The sequence below is a fragment of the Protopterus annectens genome, chromosome 1.part1 (genome assembly GCF_019279795.1).
Source record: "Protopterus annectens isolate FY-2018-M chromosome 1.part1, PAN1.0, whole genome shotgun sequence".
Taxonomy (NCBI): Eukaryota; Metazoa; Chordata; order Ceratodontiformes; family Protopteridae; genus Protopterus; species Protopterus annectens.
In genome coordinates, this window is record NC_056726.1 from 1,261,598,211 (window position 1) to 1,261,613,502 (window position 15,292).

General features: G+C 42.4%; 1 protein-coding gene across 1 annotated transcript in view; it reads left to right on the forward strand.

The window, feature by feature from the left end:
- LOC122809742 (hepatic leukemia factor-like) overlaps positions 1-15,292 on the forward strand; it is a 328,254-nt gene that overhangs the window by 271,046 nt on the left and 41,916 nt on the right. The window contains exon 3 of the mRNA XM_044081459.1: positions 2,520-2,740. Coding sequence (XP_043937394.1) covers positions 2,520-2,740 — 221 coding nt within the window. The remainder of the gene's footprint in view (positions 1-2,519; positions 2,741-15,292) is intronic.

A 15,292-nucleotide genomic window follows, 5' to 3' on the forward strand; every position in this document is an offset into this window, starting at 1 on the left:
ATCTGTTCGCTTCTCCTCTAAATTTCCAACTACCAAAATTTTGCACAAAGATGTTTCACCCAAAAGCTTGGAAAGTGGATGCTCTATCTTTCAGTTGGAACAACCTTCACGTCTATGCTTTTCCTCCTCTGCCTCTCCTTACCAAGGTACTCTTGAAAGTCAGGCGGGACAAGCCTTGCATGATTTTAATAGCACCAGATTGGCCACAACAGCACTGGTATCCTCTGCTGAGGAGTTTAATTCAGGAACCTCCTTGGCCTTTGCCACAGCTTCCTCACTTGTTGTCCCAGTCAAGCAGTCATTTGCTCAATGTCAGGGTGCAGTCCCTGCATCTAATGGCCTGGCGTATTCTGTTTTAGAGCCTGTGGGTTCTCAGCTTCCTCAACAGGTTTTAGATGTCATTTTGGAAGCTAGGCGGCCCAGCACCAGAAAAGTTTATGCTGATAAATGGAAGAGATTTTTTCTTTGGAGCACAACAAAGGACTTTGATGTCTCGGTACCTAATTTGAGTTTTACACTGCAGTACCTTACTGAATTACTAGACAAGGGTTTGTCGTTTTCCTCTGTGAAGGTTCATGCTGCAGCCATTTCTGCTCACTATGATTGTGACCCTCCTTTATTTTCTCACCCTTTGTTTAAGCAATTTCTTAGAGGGGCAAAAAATATAAGACCCCCACGTAGAGCTCCTACTCCTTCCTGGGATCTCAATTTTGTGTTGGAGAAGCTTACTTTTCCTCCTTTTGAACCTGCAGCTACGTCTGAATTGAAGTTTTTGTCTTGGAAGACTGCCTTTTGTTGGCCATTACTTCTGCCAGAAGGGTATCTGAATTGCAGGCTCTCATGGCAGTTGAACCCTTTCTAATATTCCATAAGGATAGAGTTTCTTTGCACTAACCCTACTTTCATGCCAAAAGTGATTTCTAATGTGGCCTTGAACCAGTCTATCCATTTGCCTACCTTTTATGCTGATCCCCAAAATAAGGGGGAAAAAATCTTGCATTCTTTGGATATACACAAGCAGTTACGTTATTATTTGAGCAGAACTAAGGAGTTCAGACAGACTCAACAGTTATTTGTTTCTTTTGCTTTGGGTTCACAAGGGAAAGCTGTTTCAAAGCAGACTATTTCAAAGTGGATTGGTAATTGTATTGCTTTTTGTTATTCTCATCATGGGAAAAATGTTCCTGCTGGGATTAGACCTCATTCCACTAGGGCTACTGCCACTTCTACTGCTTTTTTGAGGGGTGTAGCTACTAAGGATATTTTGGAAGCAGCTACTTGGAGTTCAGTTCATACTTTTACTAAGCATTACCATCTCCCTCTTTTCTCCAAGTCCAGGGCTGGGTTTGCCACTGCAGTCTTACAGGGCATGTTAGCAGCCCCTACTGCCTTTTAGTTTGCCAGCCTCCCTTTTCCTTTGCTTTGGGATTCTACCCACAGGTTATGACTGCATCAATGTGAGATGAAGAACATAGTACAGTTTTGTACCTACCATAAATGTAGATGTTCGAGGATCCACATTGCTGCAGTCCTATTTTCCCTCCCTCCTTCCCCTCTTTGGTTTGGGGTTGTTGTTGTTGTTGTTACTTGGGGATAATTGTTATTTTTTCTCCTTTGGGGCTCTGGCCTTTTCTTTTTAAGGCCTTCTGACATCTGGGGCAAGAAAGACTGAGGATATGGCGTCAGTCATGTGCTTAAGTACTACTACGTACTGACGTCAGCTCCGGGCGCCCATGACCGACGCCAGCCTAACTCTTTGGTATTCGGGCCGACCGAGGACAGCGGACTACCCACAGGTTATGACTGCAGCAATGTGGATCCTCGAACATCTACATTTATGGTAGGTACAAAACTGTACTTTTTTCAGTGTGTGAAAGCTGTTGGGCCAAAAGTTAAGATGACTAGTTGGATGCAACAAAAAATATATGTTCTGTCCTTCACTTGCATTGTCTACTGCCTGGTTTCCACACTGAAGTTATTAATGTCATTAACTAGAAAGAATGTTTTTATTTTGCATATTATCCAGTCCATTATCTATTTTCTCTGACTTGTACTGTCTAACCCCCCCCCCCCCGTGGCCAGTGTTTAAGAATACCATATGCCTTAGTCCTTCTAAGTGAGCTATGATGGCTTGAAGGGTTTGTGTAGTTAGTAGTATTATTAAATGAGTAACATTTGTCTGCATTTTTTTGGGGGGGGGGGTTGGAAGGGCAGACACATTTGAACATGTGAGCTTGTAAGGAAGGTTGGTAAAATGACATCAGCTGACATACTTTTGACAGTTTTATATCCTAGGCAACTAACAAATGTTGACATTTTTTGGAATATGTAGAATGTCTGCAGATTTGATTGACCATCTTACTCTGTCTGTTATTGGGTATATGTTAGTATGCTTTGTCTGATTGCCACAGGTAGTCTGAGAATCAGCCAATCTTCATAATGTAATGTCTAATTCTGCATCATTTTCTTGTAGCTGCAAGAGGCAAAAGGTACGCTAAGTGTATTTTTTTTTCCTATAGGACTAAGTTCACCGGACTCTCAAAGTACTTCAAGCCCAAAGGACTCAGAGAAAGATGAAGTGCTTGTGAACTTTGATGATAGCCTTTCAGACCTACCATTGTCCACTACAACTAGTCGGGAGATATTTGAATCTCATAAGCACAGATTTACAGAAGAAGAGCTTAAACCACGACCAGTCATCAAAAAGGCAAGGAAGATGCAAGTCCCTGATGATTTGAAGGTATTTTATCTTTTGATAATAACATGAGGGTTACAAGACAAACTTAGATGATTTTTATGGTAATCAAAGACATTTAGCCTGGCTATTTTTTTTTTAATCACATGTTATGCAGATGATGCAAGGACTCAAATCTGGGGCTTTCCAGGGTGTAGCAGAATCATAACTTGTCACTGGAACTTAACTCTCAACCTGGAAATATTAAAAATCTGGACAAAGCCTGATAAAAAATAGGTGCAAATCTGTATGCTGATTAACATAACCTTTGCATACATAATTATGCATCCCCGCCCACTACGATGGAATTGTGGGATATCAACTTTTTGAAATGCAAACTGAAGAACAGACAACCAAAATATGGCCCCAGAATCCCCCGGCCTGCAGCCATTCCAATGTCCCATTACTTTGCTATTTCGCCCCATTTACCATAAGCACTGTAATGTGCACACTGCTTTACTTCTACAATGATTATTTGGATTTTATTTTACATTTTATAACGCACACTAAGACATCTGCTAAACAAAGTAGTACAGTCTCACAATGAAAATAGACTTGGCATTCAAACTTCTCTGCCCTTGAAACTCACATTCATTGAAACAGCATTGAAACCCACATCCAAAGAAAATGCATTTGGCCAGTCGCAGGTAAAGATTATCTTTGGTCTTTTTTCAAATCATAGGCCCCTTGCATATGAAACACACAAATGTTCTTTGATACACCTTCCTGACTGTTAAAATTTAAAATCTAATATTTTTCCAGGTTTAAACGAATATATTAATATCAAAGCCATTTTAGTAGGAAAGGCAAATCTACTTTGAAGATGGGCAGATTTACTTTCAAACCTATAAAATGAAAAAATTAGACAAACCAGTTACTTATATTAACTACACATATAATGATTTTATTTAGACCACTTTTTAATTTTATATTTTTTATAACATATTCTTATAATAGTTTTTAAAAAGGTGTATTATAACCTGGTTAGGTTTGTTTTGAATTTTGTTTTGAAATGTATGCATACCTACCTATAACAAAATAACAGGTTCTTGTCCTTTTAAAATCAGTATGTTTACATTTCCAAATGCATTGATTGATTGAATTATTAATGTAAAATTTTCATTGGTTAACTTTTATATAAATTTGCCAAGTTTTAGTGGGACTTTATCTGATGAAGTTTGTATTTATGCAGACGAAAGCGCTCATGTCTTATTTTTGTATTACTTATTAAAGGACTGGATTTCTCAGCAGGTGAACCTTGTGTTTTAGTTCAGTATTTTCAGTTTTGTGACACCTTCCTGACTGTATTAGATTATATTCCTTGTATAATACAGCACGCTTGTTTAAGAGTGCATTTTAAATTTATTGTTTTGAGCATTTTTTTCCAGTAAGCAATGAAACAAAATGCATGAACCAATAATGACAAAACTGCCCAATTCAGAACATTTCCATCACAAAAGTCTACTCAGACGTCTACAATCCACCAGTATCAATAAATATGCACAATCTCTGCAGGAGTAAAATTCATCTAAATAATTCAACATTAAAGAGATGTGTAACTAATGAAGAGGTTGCTGCTCACAAACAAATTTATATTTCATTGTTTCATCTACAAATAAAAAGTGCCTGTTGTCCTTTAGGAATAAATTACCTGTTTTACACAAGCACACACACACACACACACACACACACACACACACACACCAGTTTCAGCTAAACAGCCCCTTTCCCACACACACACACACACACACACACACACACACACACACACACACACACACACACACACACACACACCAGTTTCAGCTTAACAGCCCCCCTTTCCCAGCACAGCAGTTTCAGCTTAACGGCCCCTTTAAGCTAAAATGTAACAGCACACTTAAACAGCAGTTTCAGTTTAACGGCCCCTTTCAACTTAAAATGTAACAGGCTCAGCACACTTACTTGAATTCAATGCATACCATGGACCGGAAGAAAAACATTTGTTTTTAAAGAAGAAAAGCTGAAGTTACTCGACCCCATGTAAAAAGCACTGAACAGCCTGTTTCCAGCATAGTTTCAACTTAAATGTATGCACACACTTCCAGCTTAAAGGACACACTTATTTAATGGCTCCTTTCCAGCAAAATGTGACAGCACACTTAAGGTTTCCCAATTATTGTGGAAGGCTGGCGAATCTGGCCTGAAACTGAAGTCAGGGATGTGTAGTAGATTTTCTTTACTCTGAAGTAAGTTTACAGTGTGTGCTTTGCAGTTATCGGTGGAAGTGTTTCAAGAAATCCATTTTATCTATTAATTAGGAAGTGGCTAAAATAGCTGTAAATTACAGCAGTAATGTGGAAATGGATTTATGCAGCTAAGAAATCCACTGTTGTATTAATTTATTTAACAGCGTGTTTACGGCAAGGGCAACAATGTTAAACACTACCCAGTTATTCCGTTGCGATAAGCAACAGTCCGGCCAGCCACTTTACAGAATACATATATAAATGTCTGTTACTGTTTTCTTCACACGCAGACTTTCCATTATGCATTAACAGTTTAAGGCATAGCGTTTTTTTTTTTTTTTTTTACTTACCTGAAACCGGAGAGATTGAACTCGAGCCACCATCGTGGGACTGAGAGTGTGGACCTGATTCTGTATTGCAGTCCGCAGAAGTAAGTTGGGCAACTTGGGTTTGGCTTGGTCACTTGGCAGAATTGAGATGAGAAGTTAAACTTAAACTGTAACACTAAGTCTGCACCTGCCTGCTTGCTCGCTGCTGCCTGACCTGCTGTATATACAGTTACATTCCAAAAAATTTCCAAGTTACCAGACCAGCAGATTCAAAGATTAGTGCGGCAGCCTGCTAATATATTGTAAATGCAGTCCTAGTGTCTCCGATTGGCTGGCAGTCAGGAAGCTAATGCGTGATGACAGCCACAAGGTTTACTATTAAATAATAATCTCTATTCGCCTAGTGCTCTGATTTAGCTGAATCCCTCTTATTAATGGCAGAGTGATTGCTGCAGATAGTAATACAGTCAATGGCATGTTTTCTTGGTGCTTATGCATAGTACAAAAGTTCTGTGTACGTCGAGATTGCGTGTAATCATGTTTTAAATATACCGCAGGCAGTATTTCGGCAGTTATAAGGTCGAAATTCAGTGTCGGTTTGATATTTTTTATCAGCAGTATTCTCAGCATTCCAAAAAGTGAATGTAGACTTTCAAATGGATGCGATATTTAATTACAGGCATGTGTCATTCAGTACTTTGATAGTAACCTAGCCACAACTATTTGTACAAAAAAAACCCTATAAAGAAAAATCGGGAATTAAAGGGGGCCACTCATGAATTCGTGGCACCCCATTATTTAGCTCTCAAAAACGGTAAATACCAAGCAATTCAGTATGGTTGAGAAGTATGCACTGGAATCATTGGTGTTTGTTCTCCCAGTATCATCTAACTGATTGACTATTGTACTAAAAATGATTCTACTGAAAGGCTGTCACTTCAAAACTGCAGATGTTAAAAGTACATCTTCAGAACTGGGTTGCCCACTTTTCCCCAGTGTCATTGGATTGATTGACAGTTGCACTAAAAAAACATATATTTTATTGAAAGTTTGAAAGTCAAATTGCAGCTGTTGATACATCTTCAGAACTGCTAGGAACAGGGGTATTATATTAATGACGGGTTTAGCAACATATGAAGGAATTTTAAGATAAATGCATGTTGAAGTAAAGTCTTGACTGATGATCTTTCAATTAGCATTGTTCAGCAGTCACTTGAGAGAAAAAAAATAGTCCATAGTCTTGTCATAAAACTGTTACAGAAATGACATGGTGGCCTGTAGGGTAAAAGTTATTGAGTTGTCTGTACACTCTTCTGTTATAAATTCTGATAATTTGTAAAATGCAGACACGTTATTAGTTTACATTGAATATTCTGACAACAAATGTAAAATGAGATATAGAAGCAGTACGGGGACATATGCATAGGAATGACAGTTGAGGATTTGGAGTGTTCTATGTTAAATTCACTTAATCTTAGTGTCTGTACAGAAGTCATAGTTACCTACATTTTTAGCAGAAAATTTCCTAGTTCCTGGAAGGCGTTTTGCAGACTTTCATTGAGGAGTGCTGTTGACAAATAACTAAATTATATTCCCAGTATTATCTCTGTCTCCCAGTATGACACCATGAGTCTTCTCCAACTGTGTTATTTAGCTACACTAATGTCAATTTCATGACATTTTCTTTCAAATAAGTGTGTCTTGTACCTTTTAGTTCATTTGGGTATCTTTTTTTCCCCGGCCTGTTAAGACTTGCAGACATATATTTACTAGTATTTGTCAGTTGCATCTAATGTAAGATAAAGTACCGTTGTGTAAGTAAACTTATTGAAATAGTAGATATTTGAATGACCGCTTTTGCAGTAGCCTAAGCTATATATGGGTTATGCCCTGATTAGGATATAACAGGCAGTAAACTTTCAAAGCTTCAGGGCACCTTCCACACACCCAAACTGTTATTAAGTTCGAACAGAGTTAATAGGTCTGGGCAGTAAGCCCTTCATGCCAATTGAAAGAGGAAGGCTAAGCCCTGAGAGGGCATTGCTAGGAAAAAAAAAAAAACATGCCATAACCTAGCATAAAAAGAACACACCGAAAAGCAAGGGGGATAGAGTGAGGCAGCAGCTACTGCAACACTGATCATTTGAATATCTGCTGTTATGGTAAGTTTATTTACATAACTGTACTATGTTCATCATATTGATCATTGTTGCTGTAGCCTAACCTATAATGGGTAGGTTACCATAATTTAGAACATCTGGGAGATGAAAGAGGAAGGGTCCAGTAGCCTCTAGAGAATGGGTCCTGAAAAAAAGTAATCCAGTTCGCATTGCTAGTAAAATCCATGTCTTTACAAAAAGCCATAAATGAAGCCAAGGCCCTAGGGGAGTGTGCCCTGACCCTGCCCGGAATAGTTTAGTTGTGGTCGGGGTAACAGCTTCAAGCAAGCACTTGGAAGTGGTCTACTTTGACACAGGTTGTCCCTTCTTCTAACCTTCATAAGAAATAAACAACTGATCAGATGTTTTGAAAGTTTTTGCTTTGTCAAGATATTACCAAAATTTTTGTGGACATCTAACATATTTGGGTTCAGAAAAGGACACAGAGAGATAGTTCAGCTTAAAGTAAATTCTGATACCAATTTAGGAATAAAAGATGGAGTAGTTCACAATGAAACCCTGATGAGATAAGGTTTAAAGGTCTTTACTAGGCTAACGACCACAAGGGCCTGTGTAAGCCTAGCCATGCATATCAAATCTCTGATAACTTCTGAAAGCCTTGGTAAGTGTAAGCAGGGGCTTGGGAGATGAAGCATTTACAAGCAAGGGCTTGTGAGATTAACCTTTACAGACAGCCTATGACCATTAGAGACACTATTGCCAAACCAGGGATGAATTTCCCATGCCTCATCCAATTGTCCAAGTTACACTGGAATTGGGTTAGGGAGGAACTCTGCTTCACATGGATGGGGAACCTGTTCCAGAAGAGGGGGTAGTCTCTGAGTTACATACCTGTCTCTCCAGCAGGTTCCTATTTATACCACAGACAAGGTTTAATCTTTAGAATAAGTAATTCTGGTGCTGCTTGTTTTGCGGATATGCAGGAGGTCCATCAGAGTGGGATCTGATCATGCCCTGTATGCCAGGCATAGATCTCCTGTCAGCAGCCTGTAGGAGACAGAATACAGGGATAGGGCCTTGAGGCGGTCTGCGTAGGACATCCAATTGTTGGATATAGTCAGTTAGGTTCATATCAACCAGGACTTGTACTCAATGATAGGTCTGATGAATGCTGAATACAGTGGAACAGTAATTTCCTTGGACCAAGATGCCATACCTCTATTTATAAGTTGCATAACATAGAGTGATTTCCTCACTACTGTAGACACGTGATGGAAAAAGGCTAGATTACTGTGTGCGTCTCCCTAAGTCCCGTAATGTCCCTTACTACTGTGACATCTTTAAGGTGTGTATTGTCAATATGATACAGTTACAAGGGGTGGATGATTTCTCAAAGGATACTACTATGCATTTCTTGGCATGTAGTTTTAGTCCATAGCTCTGACACCAATTGTTTGTGTCAACCCATTCTGGAGAACATTTGTTTTCGTCCGGGATTCAGTGACAACTTCTAATTTGCAATCTTCTGTAAATTTAGTCAGCCAGAAGCCATTGCCATTGGCCCTGACTTCAGAGAAGTAAGTGCCAAAAATGAGCAGTCCCATGACCAATCCCTGAGGGGCTCCACTTGCAACTGGCCTCTTTGTAGAGGTGGACTTCCCAATTCTAACTTCCTTGGTCCTGTCTATGAGCCAGTTGGCTATCCACCAGGTGACATAAGGGTTTGCACCTAACCTCTTGCGTTTATCAACAATTCCCAAGTGCGGTACTGTGTCAAATGCCTTGGTCAGATCAAGGTAGGCAGTGTGAACCATTTTGCCCTCATCCATTGCTTTGGTGACCTTATCAAAGAAATCTACCAGACCAACTGTCAAATTCTGATACTCTTCTTGCAGAGCTCAGATAAGTCAGTAGAACTGTTTTCCTTGTTAAGGGCCTCAAGTCAGCCAGATAAGCTGATTCAGATGGAGCCTTACCTCTAAACCTCTTAGAGCAAGAAATCTGGACAAAGCCATAAATAATGGGGAGGAGGCAAAGGCCCAAAAAATAGGGACAATTTTTAAATATTGCTCTTACAAACTTAAAAAGTTCATAGAATAACAGGTTTTTCTTAGGATGCATTTTCTGAAGGATATGAATTCTGAAATTCAAATGACTGTCATTATTTCTGACATCACTCTTTAATGATTTACCAATGATTTGCCAGAAAACCACAATTTTATAAAAAATGGACCAAAAATATGAGGCTAAAATCTGTACAGTTGAGAAGTATAGACAGAGTGAGTGCTTGTTTCTCTAACATAAAATTAAGGTAAGGAATTGGCACTGGTTTTCTTGGAGGTGTCTTGTGTAGCACCCCTTCCAAAAGCATTTTGATATGAGAATGCATTAAAAGAGGGGGCTACATATGCAGACATGCTGAAATGGCTGACAGATTAACCTTGACCGGCTATAGGAAAGTAACACACACACAAATATTGCAAAACCAGAAAAACACTAGCCCTGAATTAATGCTAATAATTTTGTTGGCATCAACTAGAAAACCTTTTTCATTTGCTTATATATGATTTTCTAGTAGCAAGCTTTATTGCCACCATTGGTACCCACTGCACATCCTCTGTAAGTAAGTGCCTAAATGGTATCATTCAGGCAGCAAGTTGTAGTTTGGGGTCAGGATTTATCAAAACACCACTGTTTTTGTGTGAGTAGATCCAGTCTGTGAGGAAGCTTGTGGTAGTTGTCCCTGGAATTTTCAAGAGAAGGTAGAACCATGGCTGCGTGTGCCTGAAGTGAGTCACCATAATGATCCTAGGGGATTCTTTCTAAATCTTCATAAGTGTCATATATATTAGTGGAATGAGTTGAAAAGCATACAGAAATGTTCCTGACCAAGGAAAGGAAAAAGCATACGTTTTTCAGGCTTTCTTGCATGGAATCATGATCTAGAATTTTGCTAGTTTTGTTCAGAGAGGAGGCAAAAGGTCTGACTGAGGAACTTCCTATAGGTGGTGGATCAAATCTTGGACAACCCCCCCCCCCCCCCAAAATAGTTTTCATTACTGTAGTTGTGCCTTTGTCATGCTTAGCTTGTATGCCACACAGTTTTGCTCTGATGGAACGTGAGATGCCTGGAGAGTGAGATTGTACTGTAAAGCTATATTCCATGCTGTCTTGGCTAGTGTATATAGAGGGTAAGATAAGGATGTTCATTGTGTTTCACTGTTGCAGTCATTACACTTGGGTTATCCTGCTGGCAGGCTACCCGCAGTCTGCCTGAATTCCAAAGTCCTGGTCCAGCATCGGTTGCTGTCACCTCTTCCCTGATGTCAGTGCGCCAGGGGTATATAAGATGCAGCTGACAACATTTTCTTCAGTCTTTCTTGCCACGCGGTGCCCGATGCAAAAGCAGTAAGCAAGTGCCGGTCGGCCGACTCCTGAGATTTTCGAAATTGAATTTCAGATCCGAAGTCTTCAATAAAGCTAAGTACCCCGTTGGGGAAACTTTTTCTTGCTCCAGACCGATGTCAGTAAAAGTTAACAATTGTATTTCTTGTGGGAAGCAAATACCTCATAAGGATTTTCACTTTTACTGTATTCCTTGCCTAGGCCCTGACCACGACGTTGCTAGTTGTCGGTTTTGTGCTAGATTCAACCAACGCACTATTAAGAGTTGTTTTTTTTTTGCTTTACATTACTTTGGCCGAAGGTTTAACTATATAATGCCATCGGAACAACCGATGACCGGAGTTCATAAAAATGCAAAGACAAAGAAAAGGACAGGCATCCGAGGTCCAAAACCGACGACGAAGCCTCTTCTAGGCCGGTCGCTGGTTCTCAGTGAGGCGCTGCTGACCCTGACACCCACTACCTGAGAGCCACAGGCCACCTCCGACTCCCACATGGAGACAACTAGGCCTCTGGAAACTCAAGGTATTGGGCCTATGGAAACTATTCCCTGAGCAGGCATCGGCTTCTGAGGGTGTTTTCAGACCTACACAGCTTACTATGAAGACCACTTCAGCAGCCAAGGCAAAGTCTAAGACACCATTAAAGACAAAGAAACAAGTACAGCATTCTCCTGGACAGTCATCCATGCCAAAGAAACTGATGCTTAAAATGGCCGAGGACCTAATTACTTTGATCAGGGGTTCCCATCCCCCTCCTGATAAAAGGCCTAGGCAAGACACTGATTATGACTCCTCTGACCAGGTTTCTATTTCCTCTGATTCCTCTTCAGAACAGGGATATTCTCTTCCTCCCTATGAGGACACTGACGCTGAATAATCTATCCCTTCAGCCTCTCCTCCTGAGGATTACTCTTTTGGAGAAACCTTGCACACCATGATGGAGCATTTCCATTGTGAGAGCCAGGATTATTCAGAATCCAAGAAAAGGCTCAGAGACTTTCTTTTACTGCCTCAGCACAGGCCCCTTGCTATTACCCCTGTACTAGATATTGTTGATGATGTTTTTTTCTGAATCCAGTTTGTCTCCTGATTCTTTACCCCCTGCACCAGTCAAGCCAGATAGGTACTACAGGGTCCCAGATTCTCATAAATATCTTTATAAAAACCCTACTGCTGACCCAGAAACAATTTCTCAGGGTCCCAAAGGGGTCAAGGCTTCCACTGCAAAAAACCGTGTTCCCTCTGATAGGGATTCTAGAGCACTGGACAGATGGGGGAAAAAAGTTTACACCTCTGCTACTTTAGCTGTAAGGGCTTTAAACTGCCAGTTTCACATGCTTAAATATCAACAATACCTAATGTCTTTGCTAAAACAGAAAATGTTTACAAGCTCAGAATGTCCTGAAAATAAGGAAATGCAGGATGTATTGCATGCAGCTGAACAAGTGGGAAAGCATACATGTTAAGTTGTCTATCTCGCCTTCATTCTTGCTGGATGGGTTCGGAGCCGACCTCGGCTCCGACTCGGCCACTCTAAAAGCTCGAGAGTTGGTTCCACCGGCTCGAGGCTCCCCTTGTATCCCAGAATGCTAGGCGAGAGTTACCTCCAGATCTCGTTTGCCGCTACAGCATCGAGGTGTTGGTTTTTCTACCGGCTTGTTGGTAAGTGTAATTTTGGTAAAATTAGATCACTTAAAACCCTATATTTTTGAATTTAAATATATTTCCCTTAGAGTAGTGGGTTTTTCTGCCCCTTTTTCCGAAAATCCCAATTTTTTTCTAAAGAACTTTTAAAGTTCTCTCTCGGGCCTTCTGGCCTTTCTCCATCCCCTAGTTGTGTGTGTGTCTTACTCTTGGTAAACTTTAGTTAATTGTTTATTTTTTTGAGTTTTAAAAGTAGTTTAGTGTAATCAGTGTGTTTGTTGAGTGTGTGTGATTACACTTTTGTTTAGGATGTCTAAAGACACAAAGGTCTCAGGCTTCAAGAAGTGTGATGCGTGCTGTCAGAAAATGTCTCTGACAGACGGTCACACTTCTTGTGTCTATTGCCTGGGGCCTTTGCACCTGCAGGACTCCTGTGCTGTATGCCACGGCTTCAGCCCCAGGGTCCTGCAGGAAAGAAAAAATAAGTTGATCCTGAGGGGTCTTCTTAAGCCGGAGGATTCCCTTTCTGTCTCTGGGAAGCCCTCTAAGGCTTCTAGGTCCTCGGCTCCAGCATCTGAGCCGAGACCTAAGGCTTCTAAACCTCCGCCTACATCGGCTCCGGCTGGAGCCGATGAGTCTCAGTCCACAGTTTCTGTGGTTCCCTCGGCTCGGCTGGAGCCGAGGTTGTGAGTTCCGTGTCGGCTCCGTCCAGATCTTGAACCGACATCGAGGAAGAGGTCCAGGTCACCGTCCCTTGGCTCCGTTCATTCGGCTCCAGGATCTCCCCTGCTGTCTGAACGGAGCCATAAATCTCATTCCTCTAGGTCATCGAGGCTATCGGATCATGACCTTCAGAGGGTAGTGAGTCGACTTCTCAAGTCCGAGGCACTAGCCCAGATGCTTCAGAGCCCGACTCATCAGTCGATGCCTGCCCTTGTCCATCAATATATTCCTCTTCCGACTCCGTTGAGCTCGGAGCCGGGTCGCCTCGGAACCGAGACTGTGGTAGCGTCGGAGCCGATACAATTGTCTTCGGCTCCATCGTCGGCTCCGATTTCTTCCTTAGAAGAATCTCGGCGCCGGACTTCCATCATCGGCTCCGAGGGGGTGAGTGGCATCGGACCCTTGTCCGACCCCGCTCTTCCTCTCGGAGCTTGGCGCTGGTGAGTTCGGCTCCGACATCGCCTCGGAGCCATCACTGTCGGTGCCAAGGGGGGTTCTCAGCTTCTCGGAGCGGGGACCTCTGGCTTTGCCTGACAGGGGTGCTTTCGAGGTCATGCGGAGTGTGTTAGAGCCTGGCTCTACTCCACAGTCGGCGCCGTCCGCCCTCCCCACGGTGCCTCAGGTCAAGTCGACTCACTCCCTCATCCCGGACCGCAGAGACCCAGCTCCTCAGGAACCCCTGTGGGATCTCATCCTCTTCCGAGGCCTCTCCTGATTTGGCAGAAGAGCCCCCTCGGAAGAGGAAGTGTAAGAGGAAACACAATGACTCACCTGAGTCAATCACATCTGATACAGATTTAGATGATTCCGAGGGTTCCCCCCGTTCCCCTTCTGAAGATGTCTCTTTTGCAGACATTCTAGAGATCCTGAAGCAGAGGGAAATTGGCCAGCCCTTAACCCTTCGGAGGATGAATCCATTATATCTTGAGGCGTTTGGCTCTCGCCCTTCCACCTCCTGGGTGTCCCCCTTGACCCCCTCATGCAGGTGGTTGCTAAAAGGCATGGGCGGCTCCTGATTCAGTAGATCCCACTCCCAGGAGACCCTCCAAATTCATAACGGCACCAGCAGACAAGCAGTTCTTGACAAAAGGAGTTTCTGTGGATGCTATGGTGGTAGCTGCTGCCACCAAGAAGGAACTAGCTGATCCTTCAGTACCTGTCCATCCACCTAACAAGGAATCTAGGTCCATGGACAGGTGCGGAAGCGGATGTTTTCGTCAGCGACATTTACTATCGTTAGCTGAACTACCTGTGCCATTTCACTGCCTTCAAAGAGACTTGATTAAAGAAGCGAGTGACATGTTGAAGGATCCTACAGCTGTGGGTTTTCAAGATAAAATGAACACTCAGCTGGCTACCCTTAACTCCATAGCCAACTCCTCCATGCCTCCTTTCTTATGCGGCTGATGGAGCAGTAGGGCCGCAGGGACAGGAGTGGCCATACGTAGGCATGCCTGGATGCGGCTATGCAATTTTCGGACCCTTTCAAGGCGTCTTTCACTAACTCCCCGTTTGATGGATCATCTCTCTTTGGTCCTCAAGTGAAAGAAACCTTGACTAGGTGCGAGACTGATGGCAAGACTCTTTCTGCCGTCGGAGTCTGTTTTTCTGCTCCTTCTAGGCCTTACCCCAAAGGCCAGAAAAGTGGGAAAATGTGGTTCCGTAAACAAAATCAAGGGACTTCGCCTGACGCACAAAGTCGTTACCCCGCCAGAGGCAGAGGCGGGAATAACAATGGTAGACGCCCCTCGAGGCAGGGGGGCTCCGCAGAACCAGGGCAATCGAGAAGCCTTCTCTGATAAGCCCTTTCAGCATCCCTGAGGTGTTGCCCGGCTGCCCACCTTCAGAGGCAGTCGGGGGAAGGTTGTCACTGTACCCAAAAGCCTGGCTATCCCTGACTCAAGACAAATGGGTACAGTCTATCATTTCCGAAGGCTATTCCATCCCCTTTCTTCGCATTCCGAAACAATAAAAAAAATCCCTTCCAGATGTTCCACCCGCGCAAAGGGATCTAGCGGTTTTGGAAATTTCAAAACTGCTTGCAAAAAGAGCAATTCAGCCAGTTCCAGCAGACCAGCAAGGATCCGGAATCTACTCAAGGTTCTTT